Source organism: Gymnoscopelus braueri (genome assembly GCF_963280865.1).
Source record: "Gymnoscopelus braueri genome assembly, chromosome: 19".
NCBI lineage: Eukaryota > Metazoa > Chordata > Actinopteri > Myctophiformes > Myctophidae > Gymnoscopelus > Gymnoscopelus braueri.
The window spans coordinates 24164832-24183097 of NC_137621.1; the positions used below are offsets into that span (position 1 = coordinate 24164832).

Here is an 18266-nt window from a genome sequence, read left to right on the forward strand (position 1 = left end):
TCTCTTACAAGTAAAAGTAAGGAATTCAAAATTTACTTGAGTAAAAGTACAAGTATTGGTATCAAAATGCCTCGCATTGTGAGCTTGTAGATCGGCTATTTTCCAATGGCCGAAATGTATAGGGATGAAGTGGGTAATGTATGTTTTGTAATAATAATCAAAATCTACAAAGTAACTAGTACCTAAAGTTTTCAAATAATTGTAGTGGAGTAAAAGTATAATATATGCCTCTGAGATGTAGTTGAGTAGAAGTAAAAGTACTGAAAATTGGAAATACCCCAGTAAAGTCAAATACCTCAAAATTGTACTTAAGTACAGTACTTGAGTAAATGTTACTTTCCACCACTGCATTCGGGATCATGTGGAGGGGATTCAGGGAGCATGTATGTGCAAATGTACTTGGCAAATACCTCATCATCAACAACAACTGAATCCCAAATGTAAACCATGTTTCATATTTATTAAATCAATTCAAACAGACCACACAACATAACAAAATATTAAGTGCTGCATGTCATTCAAACACAGTCAAATCCTCTGTACAATGGGTAGCATCAATATTCCAATTAATTTCAGAAAGGTAGGTATAAATAAAAACAATCTGTACAGTAAAAAAAACAAAACAAAAAAAAGAACTACAAATTTCTGAATTCACATTCTCTAATCTACATTTTCAAAACACACACATGTAGATACACACCCAATTCCCAAACCTTCAAATACACACACAAACACACCATTTCAAGTTTTGGTAGGACAGGACACATAGCTTTATCTCCCACACTGTGTGGGGGAAGCAAAGAAAATAAAAACAAAACACTCACACTTCAGTAAGGAATTCAGGTAGCCAAATGTCTAGAATGTTTCCAGATAGTTTTAACGACAGACCAGTCACAACTTTGACTTTGAGGGCACTTATTTTGACTTTAAAAAAAGGTTAAAAACGACCAAAAACACAAAAGAAAATCACAACAGTTAAAGTTTCAGAGTAGTCATTGTTTCTGTATGGGTGCATTGTCAAAACGAACTGCCATTGAATCAAAAGTTCCCCCCCTAAAACAAGGAGAGAAAATGACACCATTTAACAATAATTACATCACTTAACTCCGTCCCACCTAGCAACAACCCAGATGTTGCATATCCATATAGTATTTCTATACTAACCAAAAAGTAATTTGATGTTATCAATTAAAAATAAACTATCAATCATTGTCATTGATAGAGAGATTGTTATGGTTCAATCGGTAGCCATTTTATGTCTATAAGAGAAGACCTTTGAGCTATGGGTCCAGCATAGATTATGAGAATATTTGGAAACATGTTGCAACGCTAATTATAACTGTACCTGGCCTTACAAAAAGCTTAAAGCAAAATAGAACCCTGATTAGGTAGTGAAAATACTCCAAAATCAGATCTACCTGCGTTTTTCATATAGATAGAAATTAATAGTAAAATTTACAGCAAATTATTTACACTTATTGATCAAATAGGAAAGTCCATATTGACAGCAATATTTGATAGAAATTATCTTGCTTAAGTATCTGTGATGAGATACATGAAGATAAGGTTTCTTAACACCCACCCAGTATGTGGCTCTGGGTGCTGGGTTTTAGCTTACTCTCATCCAGTGACTGAATCATGTTGAATTGAAAGGCAGTTAAAGCTAACATAGTACAATACTGCCCCCTACGGGTCAAAGAGTGGAACAAACATTTAGACTTTGGAATTGAGGAAGACAAAATAAAATAAAATTCCTGAGATATCTCACACTGTAAACACCGCCTCAAATGGCCACAATTCATTACCAGGTGATGTGATATGCATAATAAACCCCCATGTTTGTATGACATTACAAACTTTTCCTAGGTCAGCATATTTATGGCAGTTTGGCAGAAACAAATCTACCAGTTTAGAAACAGCGCGTCCTGCTGGTGGTACAGTGCACCACACCAGTGTCCATCACAGCCCAAACCCTGTACCCCAGTTCCGTCCTTTTTAAAAAATAATGTAAAAATAATTTTGCATTATACAAAATAAACCAAGGGGGGGTAAATCCCCTTTTATAATCATTGACATCGAACAGGCATGGCTAAAGCAAATAGTAATGGCTTCATAGTGTAATGTTTCCCACCCCAGTCCCCAACGAGGCATTCCATACTAATTGACCTCCTCATTTACTCCATTTGCCCCCTTCTTCCTCATATACCTCTTTCCCCCCAGCTTGTGTCTTTTTATCTCAACTCCTGAGCAGATCTCCCAGGTCGTAGGTGTCAAAGAAATCGGACACCCCCTCCCCGTCCTCCAGGCTCCAGAGGTAGTCGTCATGGTCCAGGGGGGGAGAGAAGCTGACAAAGGGGGTGTTGGGATCGGGGATGAAGGCAGTACCAGGGAGCTGGTCCTCTGTGATCTGGAGCAGGCTGGGCGGCAGGCCCAGAAGACGCTCCACGTCCAGCAGGGAAGAACTGGAGGCGGCTGGGGTGGCGGGAGGGGCTGGGGCTGGTTTAGACAGGTTAACTGTGTGAAGAGCAGGAGGAGAGAGAAGAGAAAGGATGAAATTGCGCTCATAATCGTCTACGATGGAAGGATTCAAAAGGACGGCACACTTGATAACAAAAAAAACAAAAACACTTCTACAGAAATAGATTTCAACTCTAAAAAGAGCCTGCTTTCATATTTTCCAACCGTTGTGAGGGAGAACAAAAAAAATGCACATTAAATAATCAAACATGCTAATATACATAGATGACTTAATTCTATAAGTTAAACAACAACACCACGGTCCTGAACATTTCAACCGTTGTAAATGTTGTAAACCGTTGTAAAACACTCTGTTTGTAACTGTTGCCCTGGTAAACCACAAACGGGTATGACACTATCCGCCTATCCGTTCTAAGAGGCTATACTTAGAACCCTTTTTCTGCTAAAAATGACGAGTCGCACGATCAACTGGACTTAAATATAACTCTATGGAACGTACCAAATATTGATAACAAAACTAGTTGGTGTAGATGTGAAATGAATCAAGATTGAACAACCGTATGGCACATTTCTCGCCTAAATGTATTGTTTATTGTTCATTGCCAGAGACCTACACAGAGTCTCTGTCCATCTCATACCCTGTCAGCCCTGCTTCTGGGAAAGGCTACTGCCTTGAGCCGCCTGAAGCTCACGCTGCTGGACCACAACTCGCTTATTGTGATATATTAATAGGCCTGCCTTTATGAAAATACAACTTTTTTGTGAATACGGTGTAATTATATTAGGTAACTGTTGAACTGAAAACTGTGAAATAGGAAGCATTTCCAGACAAGCCTATCCTGCGCCTTCAGCTGATAAAAAACGGTCCACGTATTTTGCATATTTCTCAAAAAGTTAAACCACTCTTGAAAAAGCATATTGACCAGTACATTTTAAAGGCAGACGCTATGCAGTTGCCTTTTGGTCATCTCGCAAAGGTTTAATGTAAAATGGTGGTGCCTTTTTTTAAACAGATAGTTGAAACATAACCTAACAGGTCCATCCATATGTTATTTTTATTCACCAGCATTATTTGTTGATTGAGTTGAATTGAGTCTCCTAGCAACAATAGACTGTTGAAACATCTATAGTTTCTAACATTCTGACAGGATCTCCTGTAAAGCCCAGCTTACCCTCCATAGGCTCCTCTTTGATACTGTATTCTTCTTTGATACTGCACTCTTCTTTGATACTGTAGTTCGGAGGTGCCATGGTGGGCGTAGAAGGGGGGCCCAGGGACTGAGGTAGAGGTTGTGGGTATTCTTTTTTGGGGGTGTTGGAAGATTTGATGGGGCTGGCTTCCTCCAGAGCCTCCTCTGGACACAGGTACACTTCGATGGGACCATTCTTACTCTTTAGATAGATCTGTAATGATACTTGCTGACCCTAGTGAGGAGGGTAGAAAGAGAGGATAGTTGTTAAAGTTAAAAGTCAACATTTACAACTGTATGCATGGCATCAGGACGCCTGGAAATGTAACCAACGTTTTTTGGGGGGGAAATTTTCCTGCTCCCCTTTTCAATTTAGTCATTATGCCCGATTCCCCATGTATTCTAGTCCCTTGTCACTGATAACATCTAGAGTTGGTCCTAGGGAGAGCACAGACAAACAGATGTCTCCTCCTATACGTGTGACGTCAAGGCTCTTCTTTTCATCTGACAGTGAGGAGTTTCACTGTGAGGATGTGAAGCATGCACAGGTACACGCTATTCCCCCCTAGTTCCACACCCCACTGAACAGGAGCTGCTAGTGCAGCAATAGAAATCACCCTCCCTGCCTGGCTTCCCTTACATGAACACGTCCAATTGTGTTCATTGGAACACTTAATGCTTATTAAATTGAAATAGAGATTGAAAATAAAAAGTCAAAACTAATAACTCATGAAGAATTCTAAAACTATAATAACCTTTATAGGTCACCCCTGTGCCGAACTTATGAGCGAAACTTATGAACAAAAATATGAACTCACCCCTGCTGCCTCTGGTACCTCCAGTTTGGTGTCCGCAGGGGCCTTGACAGCAATGACTGTTTGATCTTGGAGCGTGGCTATGGAGCGGATGTCATGGTAGGTCACATAACCCAACGTACAGTGGGGTTAAGGGTTATAACAATGTATTGAATACAGATACATAAACACGCAGAGAAAGATGTATACCTGTGTACAACTGGTTCAATAATTATGGGTCATGATGAATCTGCATAACTGTCTGCATAACTACTGACAGATCTCACAAAACCAGCTTGAGAAAATGTAAATCTCATGGACAAAAAAAGGTTGTCTCAACTTGTTGTGTACAATCTCACACGTTCAGTTTATAAAGTGGATTGCAAACGTTTTAGCTCAAGACCCAAAAGAGAAATCGCCCGGGACCCAAACTAGTGAAAATAGCAGATCTGCAAGCTGCGTCGCGTTGCGAGCTTCCAGATCTTCTATTTTCACTACTTCTTAAACATTTGTTTTCTAATTTAGGGAATTTCTTCTTATTTTTTATTTTAATAATGAAATTATTTTAGAAAAATGTTTGAATTGGTTTTTCAACTCATTGAAATGAGGGTGAATTATTGTGGAAATCTTTTAATTTAGGACATTTATGATATTCACTCGCGACCCAGGAAAATGGATCCGCGACCCACAAATGGGTCCTGACCCACTGTTTGGGAAACAGTGATAAAAAGGATATCTTTGGCTGTCTTTGTGCTCGGTGAGGTGTTTGAGCTGTGCAGAGCTGGACTGGATCAGCTCATCCAGAGCTGCCTCTGCTCTCTCCAGGTCCCCTAGCTCCTTCCTCAGTGCACGGGCCTTCGGCCCCCCTCCTGCACCACCCTCAAATACACCTCCAACCCTGGAAGCACACACACACACACACACAGCATGAGAAGTGTAAGCCAGACACGTTCAACAATAAACAGTCAATACATCTGTGTTGTCAGACTAGTATCACACCTTGGTGATATCCTGTAATTGGGAGTCTAAACTACTATCCATCAGAATACCTGTAGAATACCAGTAGAACCCGACCGATATACCGGTTTGACCTAAATAAAATATCGACCATTACTTGACTTTTTTGATGATATCGTGCCGGCAGTTATGCAGCCAATGTGTCCCGAAGTTTTAATAATAAACAAAAAAGAAATCCATTGATTATTTTAGTGCCTGAGCGGTCAGACTGCTAAAAGAGCAGTAGAAAAAAAGGTAAGTTCATCATGTGTGAGTATTTTGTATTTACTTGTTTGCTTCCCCATTGTATAATTAAAGTTAACTTTCTTTTCAGATATGTAGTTCATTAATATACATTTAAATACGTAATTTAACTTTTTCTATCTATCAACAAGTTATTTGTGTTTATTTTTTATATATTTCTATCCCCATCCTGGTGACCAATCGCTGGTGGTCTGCACATTTTTTAAGTTTTAATATTTATGGTAGATAAACTTTTTGTTACCAACCCACTCTGACTACTCTGGTGCGACATCCTCTTAGATGAGTGCGACCCATCACTTTTGTAATATGATAGAATATTTATGAACATTATGTATCTGTAGAACAACCACACTCAGTCCTATGTGACGCTGCTATCTCTCACCACTGTTAGCCTACTTAACAAAACAAAAGGCAGAACTTACAATCTAGTGAAACCCATTGTGCATGACTCCTCAACCCCCCCCAGTCTGTCCAGCGTGTCAATGAGGTGCTAAATGTTAATGCACGACCACAACACCCCCCCCCCCCCTTCATTAAAGCACGGACACAACACTAAGTCAAACACAAAGTCAAAGACTACAATCGGACTCAAAACTGAACAGTTGTATTTGCTATTCCATTCTAGCCTACACTGTACTCACATCCACTGGATGTTGTTCTTCGACTTCTTGCGAATGAGCTGAACACCCTCCAGGACATTCGTGATGTCGTAGATGCGTCTTTTCTGGACCTCGAGGACCTCAGTGGCCCAGTTGAGGTCCAGGACGCCATCGGGAGACTCGGAGATCAGGCCCACAAACTTCTTGGTCAGCAGTCCCAGAGAGGTGTCATACCGCGTCCTCTCCCCTGGAGACTTGGGAGCTGAGGGAAACACACAAAATGAGATGAGATTGTTGACTAGGTAACAAACAGGATAGGTGGGCACCAAGGAGGTTGGGCACCTCGGTGTTAAATTGCCTATATTTCCCCCAAAATGCTAAAAAATACAATATTTGGAAAATGTTTTTAAGTAAGGTAAAGTATACATGATTAGAACATGCTTAAACATTCGACAATTAAGGTCAAATTGCTCCAACCCAACAAGAATCCCCTCTCTTGCGCCTATACGCTTCAACTTAAGTATACTTACTTCTGGGACTTGCTATCCTGTTTGCGGCGCAGCCTTTGCCTTTTGGGGTCCGGAACTCTGGCAGGTAAAGAGGGTCTTCTAGGTCCAGCTTCCTCTTAGCCTGGAGAACAGAGAGTTGATTTATATTAACCACATTAACCCTTGTGTCCCTTTCTGGATGACTTTTAAAAAACCTCAAAAACTAGCAAAAATTGTCGCGCTTGTAGATTGGCTATTTTTGGTAGTTGTCGTACGACTAACGAGAAAGTATGTATATTGAGCTATTGGGCACAAGTGTTTAAAGCAAACATGAAACATGCAAGGTGTCTTATAGTCAAGACAAGAGTGTTTACCATAACCCCCCAAAACCATCATCTTTGTAGCCACACTACTTGAATCTCATCCCAGCCTGCTGTTGGGGAACAACACTTCATCCTAAATGCTTCATCATCCTAAATGACAAATCACATTGATTTCAGTAAAGCTTTAAATCATGGGCATAAAATGTATGGAATAAGCCCCGCCCATCCCTGGAGCTGAGACAGGTGAAAGTGCTAAATAAGGGGTTGCTGAATAGTGCCAAGCCGTAAATGTGACGGTACAGACGGAACAAAGAGCCCCCCCCTCACACATGCTCAAGCACTTCAAGAGGGGGCTGGTGGACTCGAGTGAATGAGTGAGTGTGTGTGTGCCTGGGACCGCCCCCCGACCTACTGCCCGCGAAACGCGAGGAAATCCCTAGAATCATTCAATGACCCCTCCTCCTCCCCTCTGCCCTCCCCTTTCATCTGGCTGCCATTACAACACTCGGGGCTCTCTCATGCATTGCTGCTATCACACTCACTGCCACCACAAGAAACACACACACACACACACACACACACACACACACACACACACACACACACACACACACACACACACACACACACACACACACACACACACACACACACACACACACACACACACACACACACACACACACACACACACACACACACACACACACACACACACACACACACAGTTGATCACCTGACTGCAATGTGCTACACATATTGAAACCTACCACTAAACACCTACACACACACAACCACACACAACCCTTTGACCCTCATCATAAACTCTGAAAACACCTTCATATGACTACTGTGCTCACTAACCTATATAGCTCTATCAGAACAAAACTGAAAGACAATCAGATTCTGGCTAATTCCAAGGGATGGGAAGTGGGGTCGACTGGGTTGACGGCTCATTTTTAACATTGGACAAATTGGGCTGAGCGAATTAACCTTACAGAAAAGTAAGCTAAAACGTTTACAAATATATTTTCCATTTATTTTCAAGGCTCTTATTAAATGTTTAATGTTCCCATGCACAACGTTATTGCTAGCTCCTACTATATTGGCCTTTTAGACCACTAGGCCTTCAGGTTAAGAGTGCTGATGCAGAACCGCTCTACTTGACAGGATTTAACAAGAGAGCGCACAAATACAAACATTATGTGCATACACAACACGTATAGACCCACACATGACCAGCCTCTCGACACACACAGCTGACTGAACTAATGAGGCGTAAGATTTTATCCAGACATTGCTGTGGCTGCTGGGTAATTAGTAGCTTCTGGTTAGAACCTCAGTCGTCCAGCTATCTTTCTTTCCATCTCCCTCTGAGCCAACATGGTAGTTAGCACCTATATAATCTTACCTTTCTTTCTTCTGCCTTCCCTACATGTTCGTGGACAATGTATACACTTTAAGGCACTGTGTATGTCTTAATTTGCTGAAGAGGAAGCAAAAGAGCAGCTCAAGTGTTCAGGTTTGGTGAACAATATTCCTGTAAACTGTTGAAAGATACAATGGAAGCAATAGTTGTGGTCTATTGTGTCCTTTGGGAATACAGACTCCTGCTTGACATTGGACTACTGGGATGTACAAGGAGGATCACGCCTGTAAAGGTTAACTGTTGTAGACCCAGTGAGTGCAGATGCCTAGCGTGACGTCATACCAAATCTATGTATTCCATTTAATTTTATCTTTATTTATTATTATTTATCATTTATGTTATCGCTCCAAAGAACACAACATAATTTGTTTCTGGGTGGGAAGCCGGCAGGGGAGGGGTGGTCTGTCACTGAACTAGTGACTCCTACAAATTGGACAGGGCACCTGTTCAGCAGGGTGCTGAACTGGGAGGGATAGCGTGTCCCTCCACATGTGTTACAACCCCTCCCCGGTGAAACCTTCACTGTCAGGACGGTGAAAGCGGCTGGTGACCAGTGTTGCCAGATTTCGTGAGAGAAATAAGCAACCAGGTTCTAGGAAAACAAGCCCAAAAGAAGCGACTAGGCCACATCAGGAGTACTTTAAACCTATATACTGTATACATTGGCTTCAACCTCACAACACGCAGCGTTGCGACACGTTGTGACACGTTGTGAGCTTTTAGTTCTGCTATTTTAAAAAGAATCTTGAAATAAAATGTGGAATATAAAACATTTTCAGATGGGGGTTAGGGACAAATACATAATTATTTGGGGGTCCATGACATGAAAATATGTGAGAACCACTGGTTTAAATGATTATTATTATTATTATTATTATTATTATTATTATTATTATTATTATTATTATTATTATTATTATTTAAAGCAAGCCCAAAGCAACTACACTTAAGAAACAAGCCCAAAAAATAACTACCCGCAACTACCAATATTTACAAGCGACTTTACAGAAACAGAAGCCCAAAGTCGCTTATAATAAGCGGACATGGCAACACTGCACCTCCCAAAACCAACAGTAGGGGTTGGCAGTGACAGGGCAGGGCTATAAACACATGGGGGTGAATTTGCAATGATTAAATTGGGGAGAAAATATAAAAAAGATCAAAAATTGTTGATCAAGTGATAGGGCATGAGCCTATGCCAGGACGAGTGGGTGCCTTAGGGTTGCTGTGGGGTTAATGAAGGCTGCCATTGTCCCAGGGTGCTTCATGACATGTCCACCTGTTAGTTAGCGACATCTGGAACTCCACAGCAGGTGTGTGTGTGTCAGTGTGTGCTAATCTTTACAGCATATGGGCATAGAAGACAGGCAGAGTCAGACAAAGGACAAGAGTGACAGCCCAGTTTTTCTTTAAATGAAGACAGAATGATGTGGGGATACTGGGATTAACAAGCACTTTGTTGCCTCAACACCACTCTGACTGTAGCTGTCAAATACAGAAACCACAGGAGATTATATGTCAGTGGGTTAAACCCATTAAGGCCTGAGGTTTCGATTGTACAAAATGTCTTCTAAATCCTAACAGTTTTCTGAAAAATGTATGTTACTATATCAGTGGTTCTCAAACTTTTCATGTCAAGGGCATATAGGAAAATTATATGTATTTGGCCGCCGACCCCCCATCTGCAAATATTCTGTTCCAGGGACCCCCAGAAGCAAATATTTCAGTTCAAAATGTTTGCTTAAAAAATATGTATATTCAAAGATTTGCACACATTTTCACGATTTAAAAGAAATAGCAGATCTACAAGCTTGTATATCTGCTATTTTTGAATAGTCAAAAGTATAAAATGATGGTTCAAGTGGTTACACAGATGCATTCCCGGTTTTAATGGGTTAAGAACATCTATGACAACTGCAGCTGGGAGAGACAGTGGATCTCACCTCATCTTGCTTGATTCCTCCCTCATATATTTTTTAAAGATTTTCTGTTATTATGTATTTTATGTCTTTAGATAAAAGGGTGAAGAGAGACAGGATGCTGAGGGTGGAGAGAGGGAAAGACTTGTAATAGTACATAGTACTGACTGGAATCGAACCGGAGATGTTGCAATCATCGTGGTCGCGCCCCATTCCTCCCCAACATTCAGATGGCAGGAAAGTATACAGATTCTATAATATGTATACTTTTTTCCCCCATCTGAACGAAACACGTATTCTGCTTATAAGACATGACATGACCTCATTGGTCTTCTTTTTGACACTCAACCATATCCAGGGCGTCAAATGAGAACGAGAACCAACGGTTTCACCCTGCAGCTGTATGGGGTGAGGGGCTCCTTTTGCTTGCATGAGAGATTTGTATGGTGAGTCAGCCAAGTTATGCAAACAGCATTTCAGCTAGTGAAAATACAGCCTGTCTGTCTCTCACTCAGCAAACTTCCCATCACTGTAAATGAACAAATTAGAGTGCAGATTATGGTAAAGGAAATCCTCACATGCAAGCACAAAGACACTAGTGCAATACATTGTCATAAAAGTCATTGCCATAATTAGGGCAATCTGAAACGGGAGACCTGTAGTAAGCCAAACCAACTCAAATAAGTCCACATAGCTGCAATGCAGCTACCATTAAGGCTGCTGGACCATATGAAAAATTATAGCTAAATATTTTGAGACCTTTGGCGATATATACATCTGAATATATTACGGGTTCTAATAAATACTCAACTGAAATGTATGTGGGAATATAAAATCGTTAAAATCTGCCTCTCTCAATAACTGTCTCTGCAACTGGCCCTGTCTTCAGTGAGCTCAATTACCCATATTAAAGGTGTATTAAACCCGCCGGTAAAAGCCTAATAACCTCATTGCACCAAACATCTGGTATTTTTCTGCGAGCGACACTGTGGCGCAACACATTTTAGGCTTAGATCTACTGCAGTCCTACCAGCCATTTATCTCCAAGTCAGTTCAGTTACAGTAATGACCACACTTATGTTTACTATTGCCTCATTCTGACTAGTTACACCCAAGAGTATGCCATTCCTCCCTCGCCTCATTCCCGCCGTTTCTCCGGTGGTGAACTTTCCACGGTGGTATTTTGCTCATAATCTCAGTCATGTGAAAGACTTTCAGCACTCTGTTAGCTGGGCCTCTCCTCAACCAACAAACCTCGTCTATCAGGCTGCAGTGAGTTCCATCTAAGGCTAAGCCAAGGGCAAGTCCTTGTATGCCTGCAAATAGTATCTCCTGTTCCTCTCTGTACACAAAACCATACTTACCACACCCATGGCTGGTCAAATAATAACAACAATGACTGCTGCATTAGCTGTTGGCATGATTGTCAATGTGTCCCTGAGGGAGTGAAAGAGAAGGGCGGATCTGTTTTGGGTGGGCTGGCGGAGGGGCTTTGATATGCAAACCCCCTCCCACTGAGGACATTATGGTCCTCCTGGGCCTAGATGCTGGCCTGAGGCTGGGGTAAAACAAGGTAAATGATGGAAAGTAGACAGGGATTAGGGAATGATGCAGCTTTTGGTTCAAGTGTGAACAGCAGGGCAACGTGGCCAATCTCACACCCTGGCAGCCTGATCTCAGAATCTGAATGGAAGTTCACCACAGGGATTTCCGTGGAGGATCGCTGGAGCCAGTGTGCGAAGGACATTGTATACAGTTGCTTACAATTTGCATTACATTCACCCATTCACACCGATGGCAGAGGAAGCTATGCAAGGCAACAACCTGTTCATCGGCAGCAGTTAAGGATTCAGTGTCTTGCTCAAAGACACTCGACTCTAAAACTCGGAGGAGTTGAGGATGCAACCAGGAACCTTCCGATTCCCAAGCGGAAGCTCTACCGCTGGAGCCCACTGCCACTCCCATTTATAAGTTATGGGTGCATTCATACAGTATATAAGGGTGCATTGACTTCAACAGAAACCTGTATAGTAAAAAGGGGTGTTTTCCTTCCTGGTGGGAGATAAACGAAATAAGGTATTCACATAGATTCGTACCAAAGGGCTAGGTTATTTGATAGCCATAACGATACCATGTTTCTCTTATGCCCACAATGAGGAAGCAGGGGAGACAACATGTTGTGGATGTTGCATGCAAACTCAGCAGGTTGACACATTGCATTCTTCTATTTTCCTCCCCCATGTTGTTGCCCTGCAGCCACCCCCACTAAAAAGCCTACAGGCAGACAAAACCTATGCTGCCTTTCCTTAATATGACAGTGGTCTGATTCCTAGCCTATGATTCAAGTACAAAACCTTTACAGGAGCCGATGCTACGGTGAGAGTGGCCAACGCTGCAGTCTAAACTTTGTGTTAACACACTCACTCTCAACCAGAAAGGAACCTGAGTGCCACAACATTATCACCAGTTCACAGGCAGCTAAATTACTAGCATTAGAGTATGAGATATATCTGTCTTTGAAGTTCTCTAGATGTACTGTTTACCATAAACTCTTTTGCATTTTCAAAAGGCAGGGCTGTGTCCGGTAGGCCTTCATTCCTAAGATCGCGTTTGATCACTGTACAACTGTTTCTCAAAGCAACTTTCTAAGCTTGGAGACTGAGCCCTCCAAGCTAGCTCTCACCTAGCAAACCAGTGAGAATGTGGTTAGCATGTTGTTATAAGCATTAGTGGAAGGAAGTGAGCAGTTCACAGAGAGAGGGACTGGCAGAAACCAAAGAAGCGTTAACGATCAGGTGGGACACTGGCGGGGGGATGTCCCACCTCATTACTGGGTCATTGTCAGAAGACTATGACCCTGACTTAACGCTGAATATGTTTGTATCACATCGCTAAGCCTAAAGGCTAACCCCCGAATCCTAAAAGGAAATGGTTGGCTAAATGTATTATAATGGTCTAAACACCCATTGCGCTAAAACCCAGGTTTTGGGGAACAAGAGGGGAGGAAAAAGAGAAAGCAAGAATATCATTTTTCTGGAGGTCCTGGACAATAACCCATTCTGTCTGGGATGATCCAACTGTTTATCTCATGGTCCTTATCCTCAACATAGAAGGCTATCTATTCTGAGTCATTATTACTATGCTGTGGCGTACATAATTTGTCATATACAACATGCACTGTGTCAGAGAGCAAAGGGTTCACACACAAAGCACGAACAAGCGCTTGAGATGCCATCCACATTCACAATAAGCCTCCTCTACTACAGTGTAGTTGAGTGCACACATTCCTATGAAAATCCTGCCCCTTTTGTCAGTACTAAACCACATAAAAAGAGCAAGTATTTAGAAGCAAAATGTCATTCCCAATTCCCATTTAGCCTCTTTTGACTTAATTTGCCACATTCTGCCTTTTTTAACCTATTAAAATGAGAACAGATTGAAAGGGGAACCATCATCCGATGTTTTGAGACAAGAGGGAAGGAAGGAATAGACACTTAAGATCATGTGTTGCCGGTGGTATTTTTAGGGTTGTGATTGTTCATTCTGAACCTTGTTTATTTCTTAAAACAAACATTACTGTTGCCAAAACATGAATCGGCTGCTGTCATATAACATAATTAAACAAAATAAATGTTTTTTTTCCTTTGCTTAATGGAGGATCAAATGTTATTCTGTGTTCAGAGGAAGATTCCTAATGCCTGGACTTAAAATGAAACCCATTAGTACATCCTGTAATTTCTATAACGTATCAATAAGAACACATTGCTTTAGTTCCTTTAAGCTCAATTGCGGGGTATAGAACCTTGTAGGCATTCATCCAACAGCAGTGGTCTATAGTCTCTGTTATAGCTGTATGTGCATTTATCCCTAATGTAAGTGTGGTCAATGTGGTTAGAACAGAGACAAACATAGAAAAGGAGTCAGCCTATATACTGTCAGTGTTTTGGGCAGAGAGAGCGCCCTATCAGTGTTAAAACACACTCAGCATCCTGGTTGCTTATCAGGGAAGTGTCACCATCTCCTCCTGATGACACTGCATACAATACTGTGCCAGATCAACCCAGGACTTATACACCCAGTGAATTACATGTTCAACTGAACAAGGTTCAAGGTTGTGCTTTATTGTTACATCATGTGTACAGGCACAAAAGAGCAAAACTTATTTTTGTTCGGCTTCCTTCAGACAATGCCGCAGCATAGGTAATAATAATAATAAAAATAATTATAAAAAATGAGAGTGCAAAAAAAAAGCACAACGAAGAGAACATCAGAGTAAACGTGTAGTTTGTTGGCTTTTGCTGAGTTTAATACATGTTGTTTGTCAGCAGAACAAAACTATTATGATTATTATTACTAAGTCTGCTCAAACTTAACCAGAAACCTAAAGATGCGAGAGGAAAGAAAAGGCTTAAAACAATATGGTAATAAGGTTCACCTTGTCCTATGATAAACCAGGTGGTAGCCTACATTTTCCACCTTACTTATGCTCAACTAATCCTCTTGGATGGGCCTATTAGCGGGTACAGGTCTAAGGCCAAAGGAGTTAACACGAGATTTGGAGACCCTGACCAGCCTTGACCATTAACCCCTTTAGCCCCCGCTGCACTTCCTTAGATCTGAGAAGATTGGACCAGTGTTTGCAAGGAGGCCGACCCAACAAACAGCAACAGGTGTGGACTGTGAAGTGCCTCCATGTTGCTCACTCTATGCCAGTCCTGTCACGTATACAGTATGTTGCACTGTCGGGAGAAGGCCTTGAGCCGTTTGAGCAGAAAAGGTCATCAAGCTTTTAACATAATCCAAAAATAGACAATCTGTGGTTTACATGTAACTTGAGTCGAGCACACATCATATGGTCAATAATGTTATTGCCATGAATGCTACTCATCACATGGATATGAGGACAAACAAAGTCTCAGCGTGTCCCGGGAACATGCACATCATGTCCTGTTCCCAGGAAGACAGACCAGTTGTCCAGTTACGACCTCTGACCGGCACCGGTGCGGTGTCCATAGACAGGTTACCCAGGACTACACGACCACATGACAGGTGCAGATCGGATACTGTAGGTGAGTCCATGTTTTAGTGATTATGGTTGGAACAGCTGCCCTGTGGTGTAAACACTCAAACAAGCTGTCTAAATAAGAGAGTGCCAACCATAGACCTGGGTAATTATTACTTAATTACTTGTAATACCTGATTGGGCAGCCTAATCTTATAGCTCCAAACAAAGTGTATATCTCTGTAATAATCTGAAAAGTATTTCTACACTCCTAATAATAGAATAGAATAGGTGCAGTGCTTTTAGTTTGGTGCCAAGTGTGATGTTGAGTCTTTAATATGAAACCCGGTTTCTTCCATCAGCAATGAAATGACCCCCAGGCTTTGTTCGATTCTACCCCCACACACACACACCCTGCAACCTCCCACTGTGGGGCAACTCATCCTTCCTTTTGACGAGGGGGCCCCCCCAAAACACTCCAAACATTATCAACTACGACCCCCCCCCCCATCCTAGCGTCGTACACACATACTGTGTCTGTCTGTCTGTGGTACAGCTGGGGTGCGGGAGAGAGAAATGTCACAGACATAAAGTCGTTTCTCAGACCCCAGAAGCAACACGGCTCATCCACGTCAAACACAACAGCAGCCACAGTGGCTCCTCTGTGGCTTATCACGTCAACTCATCAGAACAAACCCCAGTTACAGTATGTATGCATACCGATGCAAATCAGGCATTAATCTGCCCACACAAGGCACCGGTTATTCATAATTGCATAAGACAAGTAGAATGCGGTACATTTTGTGTTTCTGCGTTTATTGTTCAGTGTGTGTTTGTGTATGTGTGTGAGTCAGTGTTGCCATATTGTTGTGTGAGAGAAATAAGCAACCAGGTCTATGAGCAGAAGCCCAAAAGAAGCAACTAGGTCACATGAGCACTTTAAACCTATATGCAATGGCTATTTGAAAATAGCCGATCTACAAGCTTGTAGATCTGCTATTTTTTTTAAATCGTTAAGATTTTTTTTTTTGTGTGAAACATTTTAAAAAACACAAATCTTGTATGGTTGGGGTTCCTGGCATAACATATTTTCAGATGGGGGTCCACAGACAATTACATATTAATTTGGGGCTCCTTGACATGAATAATAAGCGGACATGGCAACACTGGTGAGTGTGTGTTTGTTTGAGTATTTACCGGTAGTCGACCGGAGGATGATCTGACCGGCTTAGCCTCTGGTCCGTGGGGGGTTGAATACAGGCAGCTTGAAGCTCTTTGTTCGGCCACCGTGGTGTTGCAGATCTGGGTGAAATACCCAGACATGGGTGGACTGGACAGTCCCGTGTGGAACAGGTCCACCTTCACTCCTCCGCTGGTCAGAACCTTTAACTTCTGCTGCTGAGAGCACGGGAGTCCAGCTGCTGCTCCCCGACCCAACGCCGGAGAGACGCCTTTAGGCATCCGCATCATTTTCATCAATAAGCTGAGCTTAAAACGCTGGCTAGCTGGTGAAGAAGTGGTGGTGGTAGAAGTCTCTACTGTTGTTGTAACTGGACTCAGTGATCAATCTAGGACAATTAGTCCTATGCTTTCTTGGAAGACTGTGCAGATCGAATATAACACTGCAACGAATTAGAAAATAAAAACAAATTAGCTGACGAAGAGCAACATGTATAAATGTAATATGCAGTACACGCGTTTCAAATCAATGACTTGTTTCGTGAATTAAAAATAGCACCTTGGTCAGTGATCCTTTGTCCAATTGTCCGGCAGCAAAAGTGCAAAGGCAAGTTGCCCAGCAGAGCAGATTGTATAGGAAAATAAATAAATAAACAAACGATCGGTCTTATAGTTCAAAGTCCAATACTGTGCGTTTTCTCCCGTCCTCGCTGCGAAGCAGGTTCCTCTTGAGAATGACAAATATTAGTCTACTTGTATTCCTCAGTTACATGGGATAAGAGACGGTTTATGACTCCTGTCTGGCCGTCAGCTCCCAGCTCTGCTCTCCATACAACATACAACAAGGGGACAAGAGGTAGGAAGAACAGCTTTTTTTTTTTACCGCCAAACTTCGTCCCGCGAAATTTAGATCTCCCGCGGTTAGAGCTCGAATTTGATTGGCTGGCGGCACGCTCGGGGTGTCACACTCCTCACACATTTGCAAAAGCTGTTGTATGTGGGCGTGGCCGGCCTTGTTAAAGCGACAGCGTCGAGTTTTGGTACAGGGTGTTCTTTTGTGACCACTTGGGACATGGGAGACAATGACCAGACTATGACTGAATCTATATCAGTGGTTCTCAAAGTGGGTTCCAGCCAGGGACTCTCAGGGTTCATTGAGGCCAATGAACCTTACAAGTCTGTAACCCTGACAGTATACAAATACTGTATTTGTATACTGAATATTTGTATACTGTCAGCGTTAAGGGGAGTCCTTGAAATGTAAAAGTTTGAGAACCACTGATCTATATTTTAGACATCAACTACATTATGAAGAGAAAAACATCAGTGCAGCTTAACATATATGCATGATTAAAGTGATCATTGCTTAGCTCTTAACATAAAAAATATACTGTATGCCATGATAGGTCAAGTTTAAACATTTCTCCCTCTGTATTGTCAACATTGAAACATGTACCCCTTCTAATAATGTATAAAGAGAAAGAGACACGTTTTATTTTATTATTTAGCCTACATTTCAAACGGTATAATGGTTAATGTAGTAGCCCATTACAAGTAGCTGACCCTGTGCATAATGTCTTGATGATAATTGGATTAATTGAGCAG

General features: G+C 41.8%; 1 protein-coding gene across 1 annotated transcript; it reads right to left on the reverse strand.

Annotated features, from left to right (window-relative positions):
• Nucleotides 1-470: 470 nt before the first annotated feature.
• e2f2 (E2F transcription factor 2) lies at nucleotides 471-17485 on the reverse strand. Its single transcript, XM_080414511.1, has 8 exons — nucleotides 17221-17485; nucleotides 16680-17104; nucleotides 6852-6951; nucleotides 6364-6583; nucleotides 5199-5360; nucleotides 4487-4601; nucleotides 3651-3903; nucleotides 471-2514 (listed from the first exon to the last, which is right to left on the reverse strand). Exons 2-8 carry the CDS (start codon nucleotides 16956-16958, stop codon nucleotides 2237-2239), a joined length of 1407 nt encoding a protein of 468 aa, XP_080270637.1. The 5' UTR covers nucleotides 16959-17104; nucleotides 17221-17485; the 3' UTR covers nucleotides 471-2236.
• Between the last annotated feature and the right edge of the window lie 781 nt (nucleotides 17486-18266).

Coding starts and splice junctions, on each gene's coding strand:
- e2f2 (XM_080414511.1), bottom strand. CDS start 16,958: ATGAAAATGATGCGGATGCCTAAAGGCGTCTCTCCGGCGTTGGGTCGG. Junction 5,361..6,363: donor AAGAACAACATCCAGTGGAT/GTGAGTACAGTG, acceptor GTGTGCTTCCAG/GGTTGGAGGTGTATTTGAGG. Junction 3,904..4,486: donor AGGTACCAGAGGCAGCAGGG/GTGAGTTCATAT, acceptor CCTCCTCACTAG/GGTCAGCAAGTATCATTACA.